Source organism: Euprymna scolopes, chromosome 46 (assembly GCF_053919585.1).
Source record: "Euprymna scolopes isolate OS-2025 chromosome 46, ASM5391958v1, whole genome shotgun sequence".
In the NCBI taxonomy this organism is placed as follows: domain Eukaryota; kingdom Metazoa; phylum Mollusca; class Cephalopoda; order Sepiida; family Sepiolidae; genus Euprymna; species Euprymna scolopes.
This window is the reverse complement of record NC_136527.1, coordinates 208,767,033-208,785,159: the sequence shown is the minus strand read 5'-3', so window position 1 is coordinate 208,785,159 and position 18,127 is coordinate 208,767,033. Positions and strand designations below refer to the sequence as shown.

General features: G+C 31.2%; 1 protein-coding gene across 1 annotated transcript in view; it reads left to right on the top strand.

The window, feature by feature from the left end:
- The first annotated feature begins 365 nt into the window (after positions 1–365).
- Positions 366–18,127, top strand: part of LOC145270346 (uncharacterized) — a 74,602-nt gene continuing 56,840 nt past the window's right edge. The window contains exon 1 of the mRNA XM_080125995.1: positions 366–1,627. Within this exon, the coding sequence (XP_079982121.1) occupies positions 795–1,627 (833 nt within the window). The 5' untranslated portion in view covers positions 366–794. The remainder of the gene's footprint in view (positions 1,628–18,127) is intronic.

The following is an 18,127-nucleotide window of genomic DNA, read 5'->3' as shown; positions in this document are numbered from 1 at the left end:
CAGCACCCGAAACTAAAGCATTAAGAAAAATTATGTAGAAATAAATGTATGTGGTTTAAAGAAGACAATATTTTTTACAGCACCCGAAACTACAGCATTAAGAAAAATTATGTAGAAATAAATGTATGTGGTTTAAAGAAGACAATATTTTTTACAGCACCCGAAACTAAGAAAAATTTTGTAGAAAGAAGAGTAACACCTCAAATGCTAAATTCGCTCGGTTGACATATTATAATATATATATATATATATATATATATATATATATATATATGTATATATATATATATATATATATTATAATGTGTGTAAATTGTTTTTAATCTGCTAGGCTGCTTTATCTTACAGTCCCCGAATCTATAGCACTTAAAAATATGTAAAAAATAACACATATATATATAAATGATCGGTCGAAATATATAAGACTGTAAGTAAATGTTTGATATCTTTTATTGAACAAATTAATAATAGAATTAAAATAAAGAAAGATACATCAATGTTCCTGTGTGAAGAACATTGCTGAAATCACTAGAAAAAATGCGAGATTTATGTGAAGTGTGTAGATATAATTATTTTGCCAACTACAATTGAGTAAAACATAAAAAAACTCTCACAAAGAAAAATTCTGGTAAAGTTTGTTGATATTCTTGTTCTAAAGCGTCGGATTTAGTTTAAAAAAGAAAAGCTAAAATCTTGTTATTCAAAATCCACATTATTGTGAAGTGTGTTAATATTCTTATTCTGAGAAATCAACATGCAATTCGCACTGGTAAACAGCTACATACTTGTGAAGTATGCGGGTATTTTTTTGTAACAAATCAAATTTAGTGAAAAATATGAAAACTCACACTGAGGAAAAGCCATATATTTGTGAAGTGTGTGGATATTCTGTTTCCCGAAAGGCAGACTTAGTCAAACATGAGAGAATTCACACCGGGGAAAAGCCACATACTTGTGAAGTTTGCGGATATTCTTGTTCTCGAAAATCAAACTTAGTCAGACATAAGGTCACTCACACGGGGGGAAAGCCACATACTTGTGAAGTGTGTGGATATTCTTTTTATGCAACATCAGACTTAGTGAAACATATTAGAACTCACACTGGGGAAAAGCCACATTCTTGTGAAGTGTGCGGATATTCCTGTTCTGAAAAATCAAGTTTAGTAAAACATATGAGAATTCACACCGGGGAAAAGCTGTATACATGTGAAGTGTGTGGATATTCTTGTTCTCGAAAATCAAACTTAGTCAGACATAAGGTCACTCACACTGGGGAAAAGCCACATACTTGTGAAGTGTGTGGATATTCTTTTTATGCAAGATCAGACTTAGTGAAACATATTAGAACTCACACTGGAGAAAAGCCACATTCTTGTGAAGTGTGTGAATATTCTTGTTCTCGAAAATCAAACTTAGTCCGCCATAAGAGAACTCACACTGGGGAAAAGCCACATAGTTGTGAAGTGTGTGGATATTCTTGTTCTGCGACATCAGCCCTAGTGAAACATATGAGAACTCACACTGGGGAAAAGCCACATATTTGTGAAGTGTGTGGATATTCTTTTTCTTCAAAATACGGCTTAGTCAGACATAAGGTAACTCACACTGGGGCAAAGGTCACATACTTGTAAAGTGTGTGGATTTTCTTGTTTTGAAAATTCAAGGTTTGTGATACATATGAAAACTCACACTGGAGAAAAGCCACATACTTGTGAAATGTGCGGATATTCTTGTTCTGAAAAATTAAGTTTAGTGAAACATATGAAAATTCACACTGGCAACCAGGAGAGAACTTGAATGCCTACTAGACATTATCCTTGAGTGTCTGAGATCAATCTGTACAATACAATAACCAAGCATGAGGATACTTTTCCCTGAGTTAATATTTAAAATCACATTCAGTATTCACTGCCTAAATACGATCCCCACTCTATGGCTTACTCACAGTAGCTTTTTCGATGAATGGTGCACCTTCTCCTCGTGATGTTACTTCATGTAATAGCACGATACTGGATACTCCACCAGACTAGATAAATTCTTATCTTTGAATCCAATAAGTCCAAGGGACCTAAACGTAAGATATACAACAAATGAAAATGGTTTACTGAACACTGGAAAATTATATTTTAAATTTCATTACTAACTCAGTGTTTGAGAGATAAAGATCTTAAATGGAACATTCGAATAGCTTTGTATATTATATAGAGTTCAAGTGTAAGCCGCAGGTTGTGGGTCCCTTGATTTCTGAGACCTTCAACTGAAGTAAAATACAACAAAAAAAAGAGAAAAGCCAAAAATGGAAAATCAACATTCTTGTGAAGTGTGTGGGTATTCTTGTTCTGCAACATCAGACCTAGTGAGACATTTGAGAACTCACGAGTGTCTAAGATATACTACAATGTATAAAAATGGTTAATTGGGGAGACGAAAATTATGTCTTAACTTCTTTATAAACTCAGTGTTTTAGAAATAAAGAACTTAAATAAAACATTTGAATATCTATGTATCTCATATAGACTTCAAGTGTTAGCCCCAGGTTGTGGGCCCCTTGATTTCTGAGAACTTCGACTGAAGTAAAATAAAACAAAAAAAAGAGAAAAGCCAAATACTTGTTGATATTCTTGTTCTGACAAATAACGTTACTAAATCATATCAGACCTCACACTGGGGGAAAAGCCACACAATTGTGAAATATGTCGATTTTTTTTTAAAATCAATTATAGTGAAACATATAAGAACTCACACTGGGGGAGAACTTGAATGCCTACTATACAATATCCTCGAGTGTCTAATGTCTCTCTGTATAGGGGTTTGTCAGAACAATCTGGCATGAGGATACTTTATCCATAGAAGTAAACCCTGACCAAATATTCAAAATCACATAATATTTGCTGCCCAAATAAGATCGCACTATGGCTAACCCATATTAGCTTTTACGAGGAATGGTGCACCTTCTCCAAGTGATGTTACCTCAAGTAATAGCACGAAGCTGGATACTCCACCAGACTAGATAAATTTTTGTCATGGAATCCAGTAAACCAAGAGACCAAAATGAAAGATATACTACAACGTATAAAAATGGTTAATTGGGGAGAGGAAAATTATGTTCTGTATTTCTTTACTAACTCAGTGCTTGAGAGATAAAGAACATTCGATGGAACATTCGAATATCTATGTATCTCATATAGAGTACAAGTGTTAGCCCCAGGTCGTGGGCCCCTTGATTTCTGAGAACTTCGACTGAAGTAAAATAAAACAAAAATGGGAAAAGCTACCTTGTTGTCAAGCGTGTAATTATTCTACTTCTGACAAATCACATTTAGTGAGAAACTTTAGAACAAAGCAATAACAACAATTGCTGGTTCAGCCACCCAATAATAGAGTGGTAATCACCTGACATCCAGTTGTAAAGTCCTGATGGGACGGCTATTATGCAATGCGATAGAATAGAGTGTGTAAATACCTCCACTGAAAAATCTGTAAATACTTGAATATCCAACGTAGTAGCAAGTTTTGGGAACATGTACCAGAAAAAAACAGTTGGGAACAAGTGATTCACATTCACTTTGACTACTGCATACCTACAAATATGATATTGATGTGAGATAAGAGGGAGAAAAAAGCAACTCAAGTCAAAGAAGCGTCCCTAATTATATTGGCCTAAACAGAACTGGGAGAAATAATGATAAAGGATGTTTGTATGACATGAAAAGAAACTGGAATCTTAAGACGATCTTAATCATTCTGTCATTATAGGAGCAACTGAAGAAGAATTACAAAAACTATCTGGCAAAGAGAAATAAAAATACTTGGACTTAAACTGGAATCTGAAGATCTGTCATTCCACTCATTATAGGAGCAACCAGGCTATTGAAAAAGAATTTCCAAAACTATTTGGCGAATATACTCGAGAACCAAGTGAAAAAGAAATATTAACAATTGCACAACAATGGACGGTTATAATCTTTAAAAGATCTCTTATTTGGATTAACTAAACTAATGGGAGAATGTTTGGCATCTGGTGGAAGGCTCCAGTCCCAACAAAAATAATGTGATAAGAAAATTAGATGATAATAAAAGCCACGTTCTTGTGAAATGTGTGCCTAGTTTTTTTTAAATAATAGAGAGTAAGTGAAACATATGAGAACTCAACATTAAAAAATTCATATTTTAAAACAATTTGTGAATATTCTTGTTTTTTTAATCAAGTCCATTGATGCATATGAAAATCACACAATTATTAAAACATATTTATTTGCCTTTAATTTCAACTTTAACTTTAAACTAGACAACATTACATAGAACACACTTGAAATGACTCATGATTGATGCAACAATTCTAAATGAATATTGTCATAATAAAGAGAAAAGTGAATAATGTAATATTAGTAAATAAATAATCACAAAGACTATAATTGGGTGCAACTGACAGAAAAGTCACAGAATGGAATAAAGCTATATAATAATATATATTTGTGTTATAGTGTTTTGTTCAGAAGATGTATTTCTTGTAAGGTAAAAACCACTAAGAGAGCGAAAGTAAATAGGATAAGGTATGTTTCCCTTTTGTGTGATGTGCAAGAAGCGAAGGTCAATGGGATAAGGTATGTTTTTCCATTTTGCATGACGTGCAACGCAAATATGTCTATTCAATAATGTAAAAAGAACTGTCTCACATACGGTTCTTGTTCCGGTTGTAAACATACAATTCCGGAAAGCATCAGATGCTGTATACTAACAAAACAGAAAAGAAAACAATATACATACATTAATAGATAAATTTACATGAACACGGTTACATAGACGGAATACAACGTGACACGTACATATGCACGTTACGTTTATGTATATACACACCAGTATACTATAGCGCATGCTCTTACCTATCCCATGGCCTACTAATATGTACAGTCGAACATGTCACATTAGAGATCACCTTTCTTAGATGAAAATTGAAATGAGAACAAGGGAAGTGATTCAGGTCGCTTCAAACATTATTTCAGATATTAATAACTGAAATAATGATTAATGAATTCTACCTACATATGTTAATGTCAAGATGTTTAAAATAAAATGTTTTCTATTAATAGGTGGTCGTTTAATATCTTTTCCTGTTATTGCAATTTAATACCCCCCCCCAAAATAAATTTTGAATTGTCTCCCTGGCCTTTTGCATGATTTACTTGTTTACAAATATGAAAAAATGTTTGAATAGACAATAACATGTTATGTTATTAAAGATTTTATTAGAATATCTTGTATTGAGAACTATTAAATATTTGTTACACAGAAATCACTAGTTATGAAGGCGCGGGGGCCACTTGGAGATAAGGATTAGTTGGTATAGATTAGTCAATGTGATTATAGCGAAGTAAGCATAAGTAGTGTGAATTTTGTAAATTGGATTACTTAGGGGGACGGTTCATCAAGAACTTGTTTACATTGCACTTGAAGACAATCAGATTGTAGTCAGTTGGAAAACAGACAAAGGGAAAAGAGTTTCACAGGCGTGCAGTTTTAAGAAATAAGCTTTTTTCATGGAATATACATTTAGGTTTAAGCACAAATAAAGAGGGTGGGAAATTTTTTATAGTGGTTTTGGCTACTCGAGTGTTTTTTGTGAAATTTTGGTGAGGGGAGCCTATAGATTGATGCTCACTTGTCATACAAATAACGATAAAGTAGAGATAGGCTCGAAAAGTCTCTTCTGTGGGAAAGAGGTTTCAAGGAAGAGAAAAAGTACACTCTGTCAAGGCAGGATAAGCTGATTTTAGCAGCTCAGGCCGAGATGACAACATTACTCCATCATTGGATGTACCTGGCTTTTATATAGGTAGATAATTTCATCAGGAGTGAGTAGAAGGACCCCACCATTTCCCCAGCGACCTTGGCAACTGATTTGATATACGTGTTCCATTCCAGATTGGGAGTAAATATCAAATCGAGAAGCTTGTCAAAACATGAAGCCTCCCCAAGACGAGAGCGATTCATTTCAATTGACGCCAAATGGACATCAGATCGTTGATGATTTACAAAAAGAACATAAATACGAAGATTGAAAGTAAAATAAATTGCTTTTCACTCTGCCACATAATCATTCAGTGTCATTTTTTCCTCATCCAAACTTTTTTATCTAAAACAAAACATAAGAAAATCAATAACAATTGTAAAAATAAAATAAAGACTAATATTTATTACTGGATTTTAATTCCGATCCGCTTTTTTAAATATTTAATGAATCTTGCACATTTATATATTTTTTCAATGAAGAATAAGTTTTCATTTTTTTTTTTTGCCTGGTGACCTTATTTTTGCGTGTGTATATGTAACTGTGCATAGCTTGCGCTGTGTCTGAGTGTCCGAGCAAAACGCGTTGAGCGTTTTAACAATAATACCCCCACGTACGATAGCTGGAACTAAAAGGAAAGAAAAATGGGAAAAAGCATGAGCGGCACGTGTTTGCTCCAGCGATGCAGTTTGGTCTGGGTTGTTAATTCAGCTGTGGGTCGATAGTGAAACATCTCTACCATCCCGTTAGCAGAGGGATGATAGGCGAGTGTTGCTATGTGAGAAATTTTGAAGGATTGGCAAAGGTCTCGGAAGGTTTGTGATGTAAACTGGGAACATATGTCAGTGGTAATAGTGGTGGGTACACCAAAGTTAGAGATCCAGTTCTCTACAACTTCTGTTGAAATGTCATACAAAGAAATTGCTACTGGCCAACGTGTAAAAAAGTATATCATGGTGAGAATGTGGCGATAACCATCAGAAGGTCGCAGTGGTCCAAAAATGTCCAGGTGATCATGGGAGAAACATGTGCCTGGTAGAGAGAAACTGCCTGGGGTAGAGATTATATGGCAATGAACTTTTGTAGTTTTGCATGAAATACGTGCCTCACTCCATCCACGTATATTGACATTCATGCTAGGCAAAACTAATGAGCTGTGATAAGCCTGACTGTTGCCTGCTTGCTGGGTTGTGTCAAGTTGTGAAAGTGTTGAAATACAGCAAGAAGGAGGTAAGTAGGGTTCTTGGTGTGCAACAGACATATCGCACTAGATTAACTTTCTGAAACAGGATTAGGATTCTTTTTTCAACAGAATGTTTGATTTCGACACAAAGTCTGTCATTCCTGTGCAGTCACGATAGCATCTAAATCCAGATGTTTGTCAAAACTGTTGAGTTCACACAAGCAGGGAAGAGTGTCAGCTGCATTATCTGTTTTTCCTGGTAAATTAAAAAGCTGTTTTCTAGGTTGGCCGTATTTTGAGCGAACAGTTGGCAGAGATGGACATTTTCTGTTTCTATGTCTATCCTTGTAGCCATGTCACTAGTAAGGGTGCTGGAAATAAACGTTTTCTCTGGGCTGACGTTATCCGGCTGATAGTCAGGGACCCGAACATTGGATTAACCACTAAGAAGGCTGTGCTATCAGCAGGTGCAAAGTACTGGGGCTGCTCTATTGCAATGTGGTGAATAGATTCTGGACCATGCAGTAGCTTCTGGTGGGGCCTTCTACTTATCATATTCTACAAAAAAATTCTTCGTTTCTTGTTCTCTCTTAGACCCCCACTACCATGTTTCCTTCTCCAATATCAGGGGTCTGAAACCCAATTACAGGAGACTAAATCAGACCATTTATTTTTAAGTGAAACTGGCATCAGACAAGCTATTTCCCTAGAAGACGTAGATTCCATGAACAAATCTTCTTAGAACCGCACGCCTGTTGAACCCTTATCCATGAGTGGCTTCCGGGCCTTGATAAGTCGTGACCACCTTGTAAAATAAAAAATAGAAGAGTTCGTAACTTCTAAATCTGACCCCCAAGATCGCCATGGGTAAAGAATATGTGCCTATATTAAAGATGGCTTTCCATGTGGTAGGGACATCTCCAAAGAAGATGCTAACTTACCCTATATGTGCTGACACTACTGCATTTATATTTACTCTCAACAGCAGAGTTACTCTCTTTAAAAGCATATCTGAGAAAATTGACCAAGTCCTATCTGCTTATCCTTCAGCTTACATTTACGTATGTGGAGACTTCAATGTTCACAACATCGAATGGTTGACCCACTCAAGCAAGACCCACCCGTGTGCCCGACAATGACGGCCAGGATGCGAGTCTGCTAGACCTTTTTCTCACAACTTGCCCTGAACCATGTTCAGTTTCTGTTCTGTCTCCTCTTGGATCTTCCGATCACTCTTTTGTATCAATTAAGATAAAAATGAAATGTAATAAGTCACCAGACGTACCTCTCCATTGTACAGTATATCGATACACTAAGGCTGACTGGGCTAGCTTCCGTACATTTATATCAGATCTACCTCTGCGTTCCGTGTTTAAAACGGATGTGTCCTCTATAGTATCAGACCTGACGGAATGGTTAATTGTAAGTATAGACCGTTTCATACCCTTGAAAAAGTTCCAGCAAAAACTTAACAGTCAGCCATGGTTCTCTCCAGAATGCGCTGCTGTCATTGCGTACAGAAATCACCTTTTCCACCGCTTCCAACGTAATTGATGTATGGAAAATAAAGCCGCTTTCAGGACTACAAGCAACCATTGTAAGAAAGTAATAAAGAACGCGAGAGAATTGTGTGCTCAGTCCGTAAAGTCCAAAGTAGCTGAGCAGCGACTTGGTTCCCACCAGTTTTGGCAAACAGCAACCAGAATCCTGAACAGAAGAGTGTGCTCTATCCCAACTATCATCAATGGACCTGGGGTAATCTCGTCAGCATCAGACAAAGCCAAACTCTTTGCCAAGAACTTTGCAGCTAATTCTAGCCTTTGCGACCAAGGCCGCCAACCCCCAATATTTCCTCCTGTATCAGAAAACATGCTATGTGATATACATACATCTGTACATGATGTTGCCAAGCTAATCAAAAACCTTGATTCCAGTAAAGCAACAGGCACTGACAGTATTCCAATTATAGTACTCAAAAATCTTCAACTTGAACTAGCGCCCATACTTACAAAACTGTTTAAACGTTGTCTTAAGGAAAATTGCTTCCCATCACCCTGGAAAATTTCATCAGTATGCCCTGTATTTAAGAATTCAGGTGATCGCTCATCCCCCCTTTAAGCACAGGCCAATAAGTCTCCTGTGCGTCATGAGTAAGCTGCTGGAATCTGTGTTAAATACAGAAGTAATCAACCATCTTAACAAAAATACCCTTCTTAGTGACACTCAATATGGTTTCCGTTCTGCTAGATCTACAGCAGATATGCTTACAGTTATACCTCATAGGATTAGCAAATCTATCAACGGAGGCAACCTTTCTAGGGCAATTGCTCTTGACATATCTAAAGCCTTTGATAGGGTATGGCATAAAGGTTTACTTCGCAAGATCTCTAGCTATGGTATAGCTAGAAATGTCTTCTCAATTATTAAATCACTTCTTTCTTATAGGTTCATAAAAGTAGTAGTTGAGGGGCAAAAATCAGAAGCTCACAGTATTAATGCTGGTGTCCCTCAGGGGTCCATCCTGGGCCCAACTCTTTTCCTGATCTACATTAATGATCTTCCAAATCATATCCTTACATCATTTGTAGACATCTATGCTGACGACACTACCATTTATATAAGTAAACGACAAAGTTCTCTGTGATTCTCTCTCCTCTCACGTGGTACAATGGGGAAAGGAGTGGCTAGGTACTTTTAATGCATCTAAAACAAAGCTTCTCTCTTTACATCATCATTCTGATCCACATCTGGCATCAATTGAAATGAATGGCTCTCGTCTTCAGGAGGCCTCAAGTTTTGACAAGCTTCTGGGCTTAAATGGAACATGTACATCAGATCTGTTGCCAGGGCCAATAGAAATATTGTGGAACCTTTCTATCGATTCAGTAGATATCTCACTACTAATGCAATTCTCTATCTATATAAGAGCCAGGTACGTCCAAGGATGGAATACTGTTGTCACATCTGGACAGGAGCTGCTAGAAAGAACTTGTCCTGCCTTGATAGAGTTCAAAATAGACTTCGTAGCCTCGTAGATGTCCTTTTCTCTTCTCTGCAACCTCTATCTCACAGAAGAGATTTTGCGAGCTGGTCTCTGATGTATCGTTATTTTCATGGAAAATGTTCGACTGAGCTTCAGTCTATGGTCCCCCTCCACAAACTTTTACAAGAAACACTCGTCTAGCTGTAAACACTATCACTAATTCCCCCACTCTTTATCTGTGCCTACACCTAAACGTAGATTCGATGAACAAAGCTTCTTTCTTAGAACTGCACGCCTGTGGAACTGTCTTCCATTTTCCCGTTTTCTGGCTGAGTGCAATATGGTTGTCTTCAAGTCTAACGTAAATAAGTTCTCGATGAGCCGTTCCACATAAGTTAACAAATTCACCGAATTTTCATTACTAATGATTACTATATTTTATAATTTATACTGTAAACTCTTTAACCCTTATCCTTGAATGGCCTCTTGGCCTTGATAATTTTGGGAGTGGTACTTAAAAATCTTTTGCCATTGCTTACAACTTTCTGTGATATTTTATTTCTGCAAAATCCATTGACCAAATCAATGTCCATTTTTCCTCTACTGGGTTTGCGCAAATTATTATTGACTCTCTAACATCTTTTGAAAGTATTTTTTGTAGTTAGTGATGCATTGTCTTTTGAGTATATGAAACAGTGACAAATAATATCCTTCTCCCCAATAGACCCCTTTACTTGGTTATATTGTATTTCACTCTTGTCTTTGTTTGGTCTAATCGGATTCCAGGACTAGAGTTTGACTGATCTGATAGTGTCCAGTTTAGTGTTGTTACTTTCTATGGACGACATAGACGTTTGTTACTTAAGTTTTATTTAAACTGAAAATTGAAAGTATCTGCATACCAGAGTTCCTGGTAAACCCCTGTACAGAGAGAACGAAGATACACGAGATTGGTGTCTAGTAGGCATTCAATTCTCCGTTGTTTTATTTTACTTCATTGGAAGTTCTCAGAAATCAAGGGGCCCCCGACCTGGGGCTAACACTTGAACGATATATGAGATACATAGATATTCGAATGTGCCATTAAAGTTCTTTATCTCTCAAGCACTGAGTTAGGAAAGAAATTGAGACCATAATTTCCTCTCCCCAATTGACCATTCTCATATATTTTATTTATTTTATTTTTGTCCCTTTGTCTTACTGGATTCTAGGACAAGAATTTATCTAGTCTGGTGGAGTATCCAGCTTCATACTATTACTTGATGTAACATCACTTGGAGAAGGTGCACGATTCCTAGTAAAAGCTAATGTGGGTTAGCCATAGTACGGATCTTATTTGGGCTGTGAATACTATGTGATTTTGAATATTTTGTGAAGGTTTACTTCTATGGATTAAGTATCCTCATGCCAGGTTGTTCTGACAACCCCCTGTGCAGAATCACCTAAGACACTCGATGATATGTCTAGTAGGTATTCAAGTTCTCTCCAGTGTGAGTTCTCATATGTCTCACTAATACTGATTTTTTAGAACAAGAATATCCACACACTTCACAAGAATGTGGCTTTTCCCCAGTGTGAGTTCTCATATGTGACATTAAATGTGATTTTCGAGAACAAGAATATCCACACACGTCACAAGAATGTGGCTTTTCCCCAGTGTGAGTTCTCATATGTCTCACTAACGTTGATTTTTCAGAAAAAGAATATCCACACACGTCACAAGAATGTGGCTTTTCCCCAGTGTGAGTTCTAATATGCATCACTAAATTTGATTTTTGAGAACAAGAATATCCACAGATTTCACAAGAATGTGGCTTTTCCCCAGTGTGAGTTCTCATATGTATCACTAAATGTGATTTTTTTAAAACAAGAATATCCACACACTTCACAAGAATGTGGTTTTTCTCTAATGCATATATTCATATTTAAATTAAATTGTTCTTGGTGCAAGACTATCGCTACCAAGTTATAAAGAATATGACATTTAATCCTGATTTCTCAATTTTAATCTGTAGTTTTTTTTATTTAAATATATGTGATGTTCTTTTCACTATTTGCTAATTAATTATTTGCAGGATAAAAATAACTCTTCACACATAAATGTCTATTAATGTTGAGTTCAGACGTTTATGTTGTCTGCCACATAAGGAAACACTTGTATATAGAGTAATGTTTTAGGAGAAGAATGGCCCCTTAATATTCATAAAAACATTCAAGCAGGAACATCTGCAAAAAAATAAAATGTAATATTTTAATATCATTGTTTATTTTAATTGTGCCAACAAAACAAGCAACAGACCTTTATATAACATTTAAAAATCACAGAAGTAATCACTTAATTTATATTCAGATTGTTTAAATGTTTAATACGCTTCATAGTATTTCGTAATAGATAAAGTAATTATGGAATTAATAAAGTAAAATAAACAATAATATACTAATAATGCAATTAATAAAAATAAACAAGCATACAACGACCATACTGAAAAAAATAAAACTGTTAACAATAGAAATATAAATATTCAGTAAATTAAAGTTAATAATACAAATCAATATATAATCTAGTTACTTAGCAATAATGGATACTAATATGGTCTTTTAAAATCGCTTTCGTTTTAAGTCATATGTTTTGCAATATATCTGCTTATTTATAATGTGTTTGATACTACACTGGATATGTTCCTTACGTTACATATTTATTAATACTCATAATAATTTAATGCAACAGAATTAAGTTCTTATTTTTTACTTTTATTTTTAGAAATCAACAGTTTTTACATTGAACAAATTATTTCACCAAACATTTTTGAATTCCCGTATTTTATTATACAAATGATATAAACAGTTTTAATAATCGATTATCACAATTTTCTTTTTTAATTAACGTCTGATAATACATATTTGTATGCAAGAAAAGACTCTCGAAATCTCTTGCGGTTATTTTAATTTTTATTAAAATATTTTTTATTTTTGAAATTCAACAAATTATTACTAGCATTCAACGAATTATTCACCCAACTTTTTTAAGTGTATTTTTATTAAGCATATATGTTTTAGTTTCCTTATGATTTTTATCCTAATTATTTTCACTGAATAATAAGGCCATCGATAGTTGTGAATTGGTTACCTTACCTAACATTACAGAATTGATATTTTTAGTAGTTATTTTAATTTTTATTAAAATATTTTTTTTATTTTTGATATTCAACGAATTATTTCATCCACATTTTTAGCGTATTTTTATTAAAATTACGTTTCATTGTCTGAATTTTAAATTTCTAATCAGCACTAAAATTACATTTCTTTTTTGAACCAAGAAAAAAGTGAAAAGTCGGATGATTTGATTGGTTTATGCAATGACACACGTGAAAATGTAAATCATTTTCATTGAGTTTAATAAACCTTTGCAATTTTAAGATATGTTTATTAAATATATACATTATAGACGTATTCTGTTTTATACAAAAATATGCACATGCGTGTGTGTGTGTGTGTGTGTGCCTGTGTGTTTGTGTGTGCGTGCGAAAATATTAATGTAATATTATCATTGTTATAATGAGAAAAATATACTGTGTCCTTTAAACGTACAATTTGACAAACATCACAATCCAATTATTCTCCTTTTTATGCTTGTAAGGATTCAACTCTTTGAGGCAAAAACTTAAAAATCGGCGTTAAAACATTTGTTCAATAATAATTCACCAAATGCTTAAACTTATAAACGTGTTTAATGTTTTATATTTAAATATTAGTAACAAAAATATTTAAATCATTATTAACATATAAAAACATTTAACCTAATTATATTATTTTGGTTTTCAAGTAACATTTTATAACAATAGAATACGGCATATAAATTCATAGAGATATTTTCTTTGCTTGGGACAATTACATTTTCTATTTCTTCTCGTGTATTTCTCAATGTTTCAATCCTATTATTCCAAACCAATGAAGAAAAATATCTGTTCATCTCGAATTCAGCTAAACATAATTTTTAAAACTTAATCACATGCAAGATAGCACTATTAATAATAAATCAATTATTATATATAGAAAGTTCGTTTTTTCTATTTTTAAGGTATGGAGAGTATAGAGAGTTTATATTGAATTGTTATAAGCAATAAAAACAGACGGAATAGAGCTACACAAGGCTACAGCTTTGAATAGAACGGTACTGGAATATAATGATGTATTATAACGAGGTACCTGAACAGAGAATTGATGAAGAGTAACACTACATCAACAAGTCAAACAAGTTAATCTTTGTTTCTGTATCTTATATATTCTGTAGCCGATATTTAATGTGCATTAATTGCTGGCCAGGGTTTGTGTAGACAGATCGGCAGGCACTTGCTGATTGTAGTGAATTTGTCCTTACAACAACTTTAAAGTGTTTCTCCCTTACTGTTGAATGTTTGAAGGGTTGATAAAACTAATATTTTCATATGATTATTATTGAGTTTGTTATATTGAATTAAATATTATTTCGTATAATTATCATTATTATTGAATTTTTTTAAATATAATAGAATTTCATATGATTATCATTTTTTAATATTATTTTATATGATTATCATTTTTAAATATTATTTCATATGATTATCATTTTTAAATATTATTTTATGTGATTATCATTTTTAAATATTATTTCATATGATTATCATTTTTAAATATTATTTCATATGATTATCATTTTTAAATATTATTTCATATGATTATAATTTTTAAATATGATTATTACTGAGTTTGTTATTTTTTAAAATATAATAGAATTTCATATGATTATAATTTTTAAATATTATTTCATATGATTATCATTTTTAAATATGATTATTACTGAGTTTGTTATTTTTTAAATATAATAGAATTTCATATGATTATCATTTTTAAATATTATTTCATATGATTATCATTATTACTGAGTTTATTAGTAAATTAAATAGGATTTCATATGATTATCAGTATTATTAAGTTTTTGTTGAATTAAATATTATTTCATAGGAATATTTTATTAATAATTTTATTGAATTAAAGATAAATTTATATGATTATAATTATTATTAAGTTTGTTATTGAATTAAATAGGATTTAATATGATTATCATTATTATTGAATTTTTATTGAAATATTATTTCATATGATTGTCATTATTAATAATTTAATTGAATTAAATATTAATTCATGTTATCATTATTATTGAGTTTATTATTGAATTAAATATTATTTAATATGATTATCATTATTGAGTTTGTTAATTAAGTAAAATTTCATATGATTATCATTTTTAAGTATTATTTCATATGATTATCATTATTATTGAGATTTATTGAATTAAATATTATTTCATATGATTGTCATTATTAATAATTTTTATTGATTTAGATATTATTTCATATGATTATCATTATTATTGAGTTTATAATTAAATATGATTTCAAATGATTACAAATTTTAAATATTATTTAATATGATTATCTTTATTATTGAGTTTGTTATTGAATTAAATAAGATTTAATATTATTATCAGTATAATTGTATTTTATTTAATTATTTATGTGATTATCATTATTAATATTTTTTATTTAATTAAATATTAATTCACATCTTTATAACTATTATTGAGTTTTTTTATTGAATTAAATATGATTTCATATGATTATCATCATTATTAAGTTTTTCATTGAATTAAATAGGAATTAATATGAATTTCGTTGTTTAAGTTTTAATTGAATTAAATAGGATTTCATATCATTATCATTATAATTTATTTTTTTATTGGATTCAATAGGATTTCATGTGATTACCATTATGTTGCGTTTTATTGAGTTAAATATTATTTCATATGATTATCATTATTATTGAGATTTCTATTCAATTAAATCTTTTTTTATATGGATATCATTATTATTTAGTTTTATTATTGAATTAAATATTATTTTATATGATGATTATTATTATTATCATTTTTTTGAGTTATTATTATTGACTTTTTCTTGAATTAAATATTCTTCATATTATTATCGTTATTATTGATTTTTTTATAAAATTGTATATTATTTCATATGATTATCATTATTATTGATTTTTTATATTTAATTATATATTATTTCATATCATTATCATTATTATTGATTTTTTTAATTAAATTATTTATTATTTCATATGATTATCTTTATTATTGAGTTTTTATTAAATTAAATATTATTTAATATGGTTATCATTATTATTGACTTTTTATTGTATTAAATATAATTTCATATGATTATCATTATTATTGAGTTTTTTGGTGAGTTAAATAAGATTTCCTATGACTATCATTATTAATGAGTTTTTATTGAATTAAATATCATTTTAGGTGATTATAATTATTGAGTTGTTATTAAATTAAAAATGATTTAATATGATTATCATTAAGTTTTTATTGAATTAAATATTATTTAATATGATTATTAGTATTTAGTTTTTTTAAATCAAATATTATTTCATATGATTATCATTATTATTTTTTATGGAATTAACTATGATGTAATATGATCATCATTATTATTGAGTTTTTATTGATTACAAGGATTTAATATAATTATCATTATCATTTTGTTTTTATTTAATTCAATATTATTTCATATGATTTTCATTTGTATTGAGTTTTTATTGAATTAAATATTATTTCATATGATTATAATTATTATTTACATTATGATTATTATTTTGTTTTTATGGAATTAAATATGATGTAATATGTTTTATTGAATTAAATATTATTTCATAGGATTATCATTAATCATTAATATACTGTATTAAACAAAATTATCCTTATGCTAAAACCTAAAATATTGCATAAAATATCAAACTTCAAACAATTCTCAAGCGAAATATTTAGTAAAATTTTGTAAAAATATTTAAAAAAAACATTTTGTGCACAGTTGTCTAGCCATTCGACAAACTTTGGATCAACTTATTTTGTTTATGGTAAACATTATTTTCTCAGAAATCACGAAAGTAAATAAACACATTTTTGATAAAAATGTAAATATAATATTGAATCATCTATTTTTAGGAAGATTAGGAAGGGGTTGGTGCTCATTTAAAGTTTAATTTATAAAGCAAAGTCTTAAACATTAAAATGTTGTGTCTTCATTCTATTTTTCGGAATATTTTGAATGACTTTTCAGACGTATTGGCAAACAAAAAATACATTTTTCTTTTTTTCTTCTTTATTAGTTTCTGTTAAGTGTTCATTTTATGTAAACGAAATAATAGAAGCCTTATTCCATTATATTCCAAAACCTAAAACATTTATTTTTTCTATATTTGTTTTGTGACAACTTTTTCGAATCTATGTGTACAGTAAAACAAACCCAAAGAATCCTTATTCCATTATTCCAAAACCTAAAACATTGAATAAAATATAAAAATTCAAACGAAATTCTCTAGCGACATAATAGGTAAATTACGACAAAGAGCTATTTCTATATATATATATGTATATATATATATATATATATATATATATATATACATATATATTGCTTACAAGACCTCCCCTTGTTTTGAGGGGGTACAAATATGATTAAAATAATCATCTGAAACTGAACGAAACATATTATGTTGTTGTAATAGATTAAAAACAAGAAAACAGAAATAACTTGTTTGCATACCTAATTTTGATGCCTGAATATCAAAATTCGATTGTGTTTAATTATCCCACTTTTGAGTTTTGAAGTGTGAAATTCGGTGAATATGTTAAGTAAAATAATTAATTTAAGTTAAGCAAAACAATTTTTTTTAATATTTATTCGAAAAAAGCCATTTTAAAATCTTTGATAAATAAATTAACAATTTCTTTTTAGCTAGCCGAATAATGCATGACCATTATTAAACAGGGAATGCTTTGAAGAATCGATACAAAAAAATCGATAAATATAGTGCCCTTTGTGTAAACAATATCATTATTTTTTCGATCAAGTTTGGAAACGTTTGCCGCCTTTCGACTACGGTGGACCAACCACGACTGAAATAATTTTTTTTTTATTCTGCTTTAAATTGCCCCCCCCTCCCCATTTTTGAGAGCCAGGCCCCCACATACATACACATTAATAACCAATTTTATACCCCATCTGGGGAGGCTTTTTGGTCTTCCGTAGTTTGCTTTTTTTCAAACACAATTGTAAAC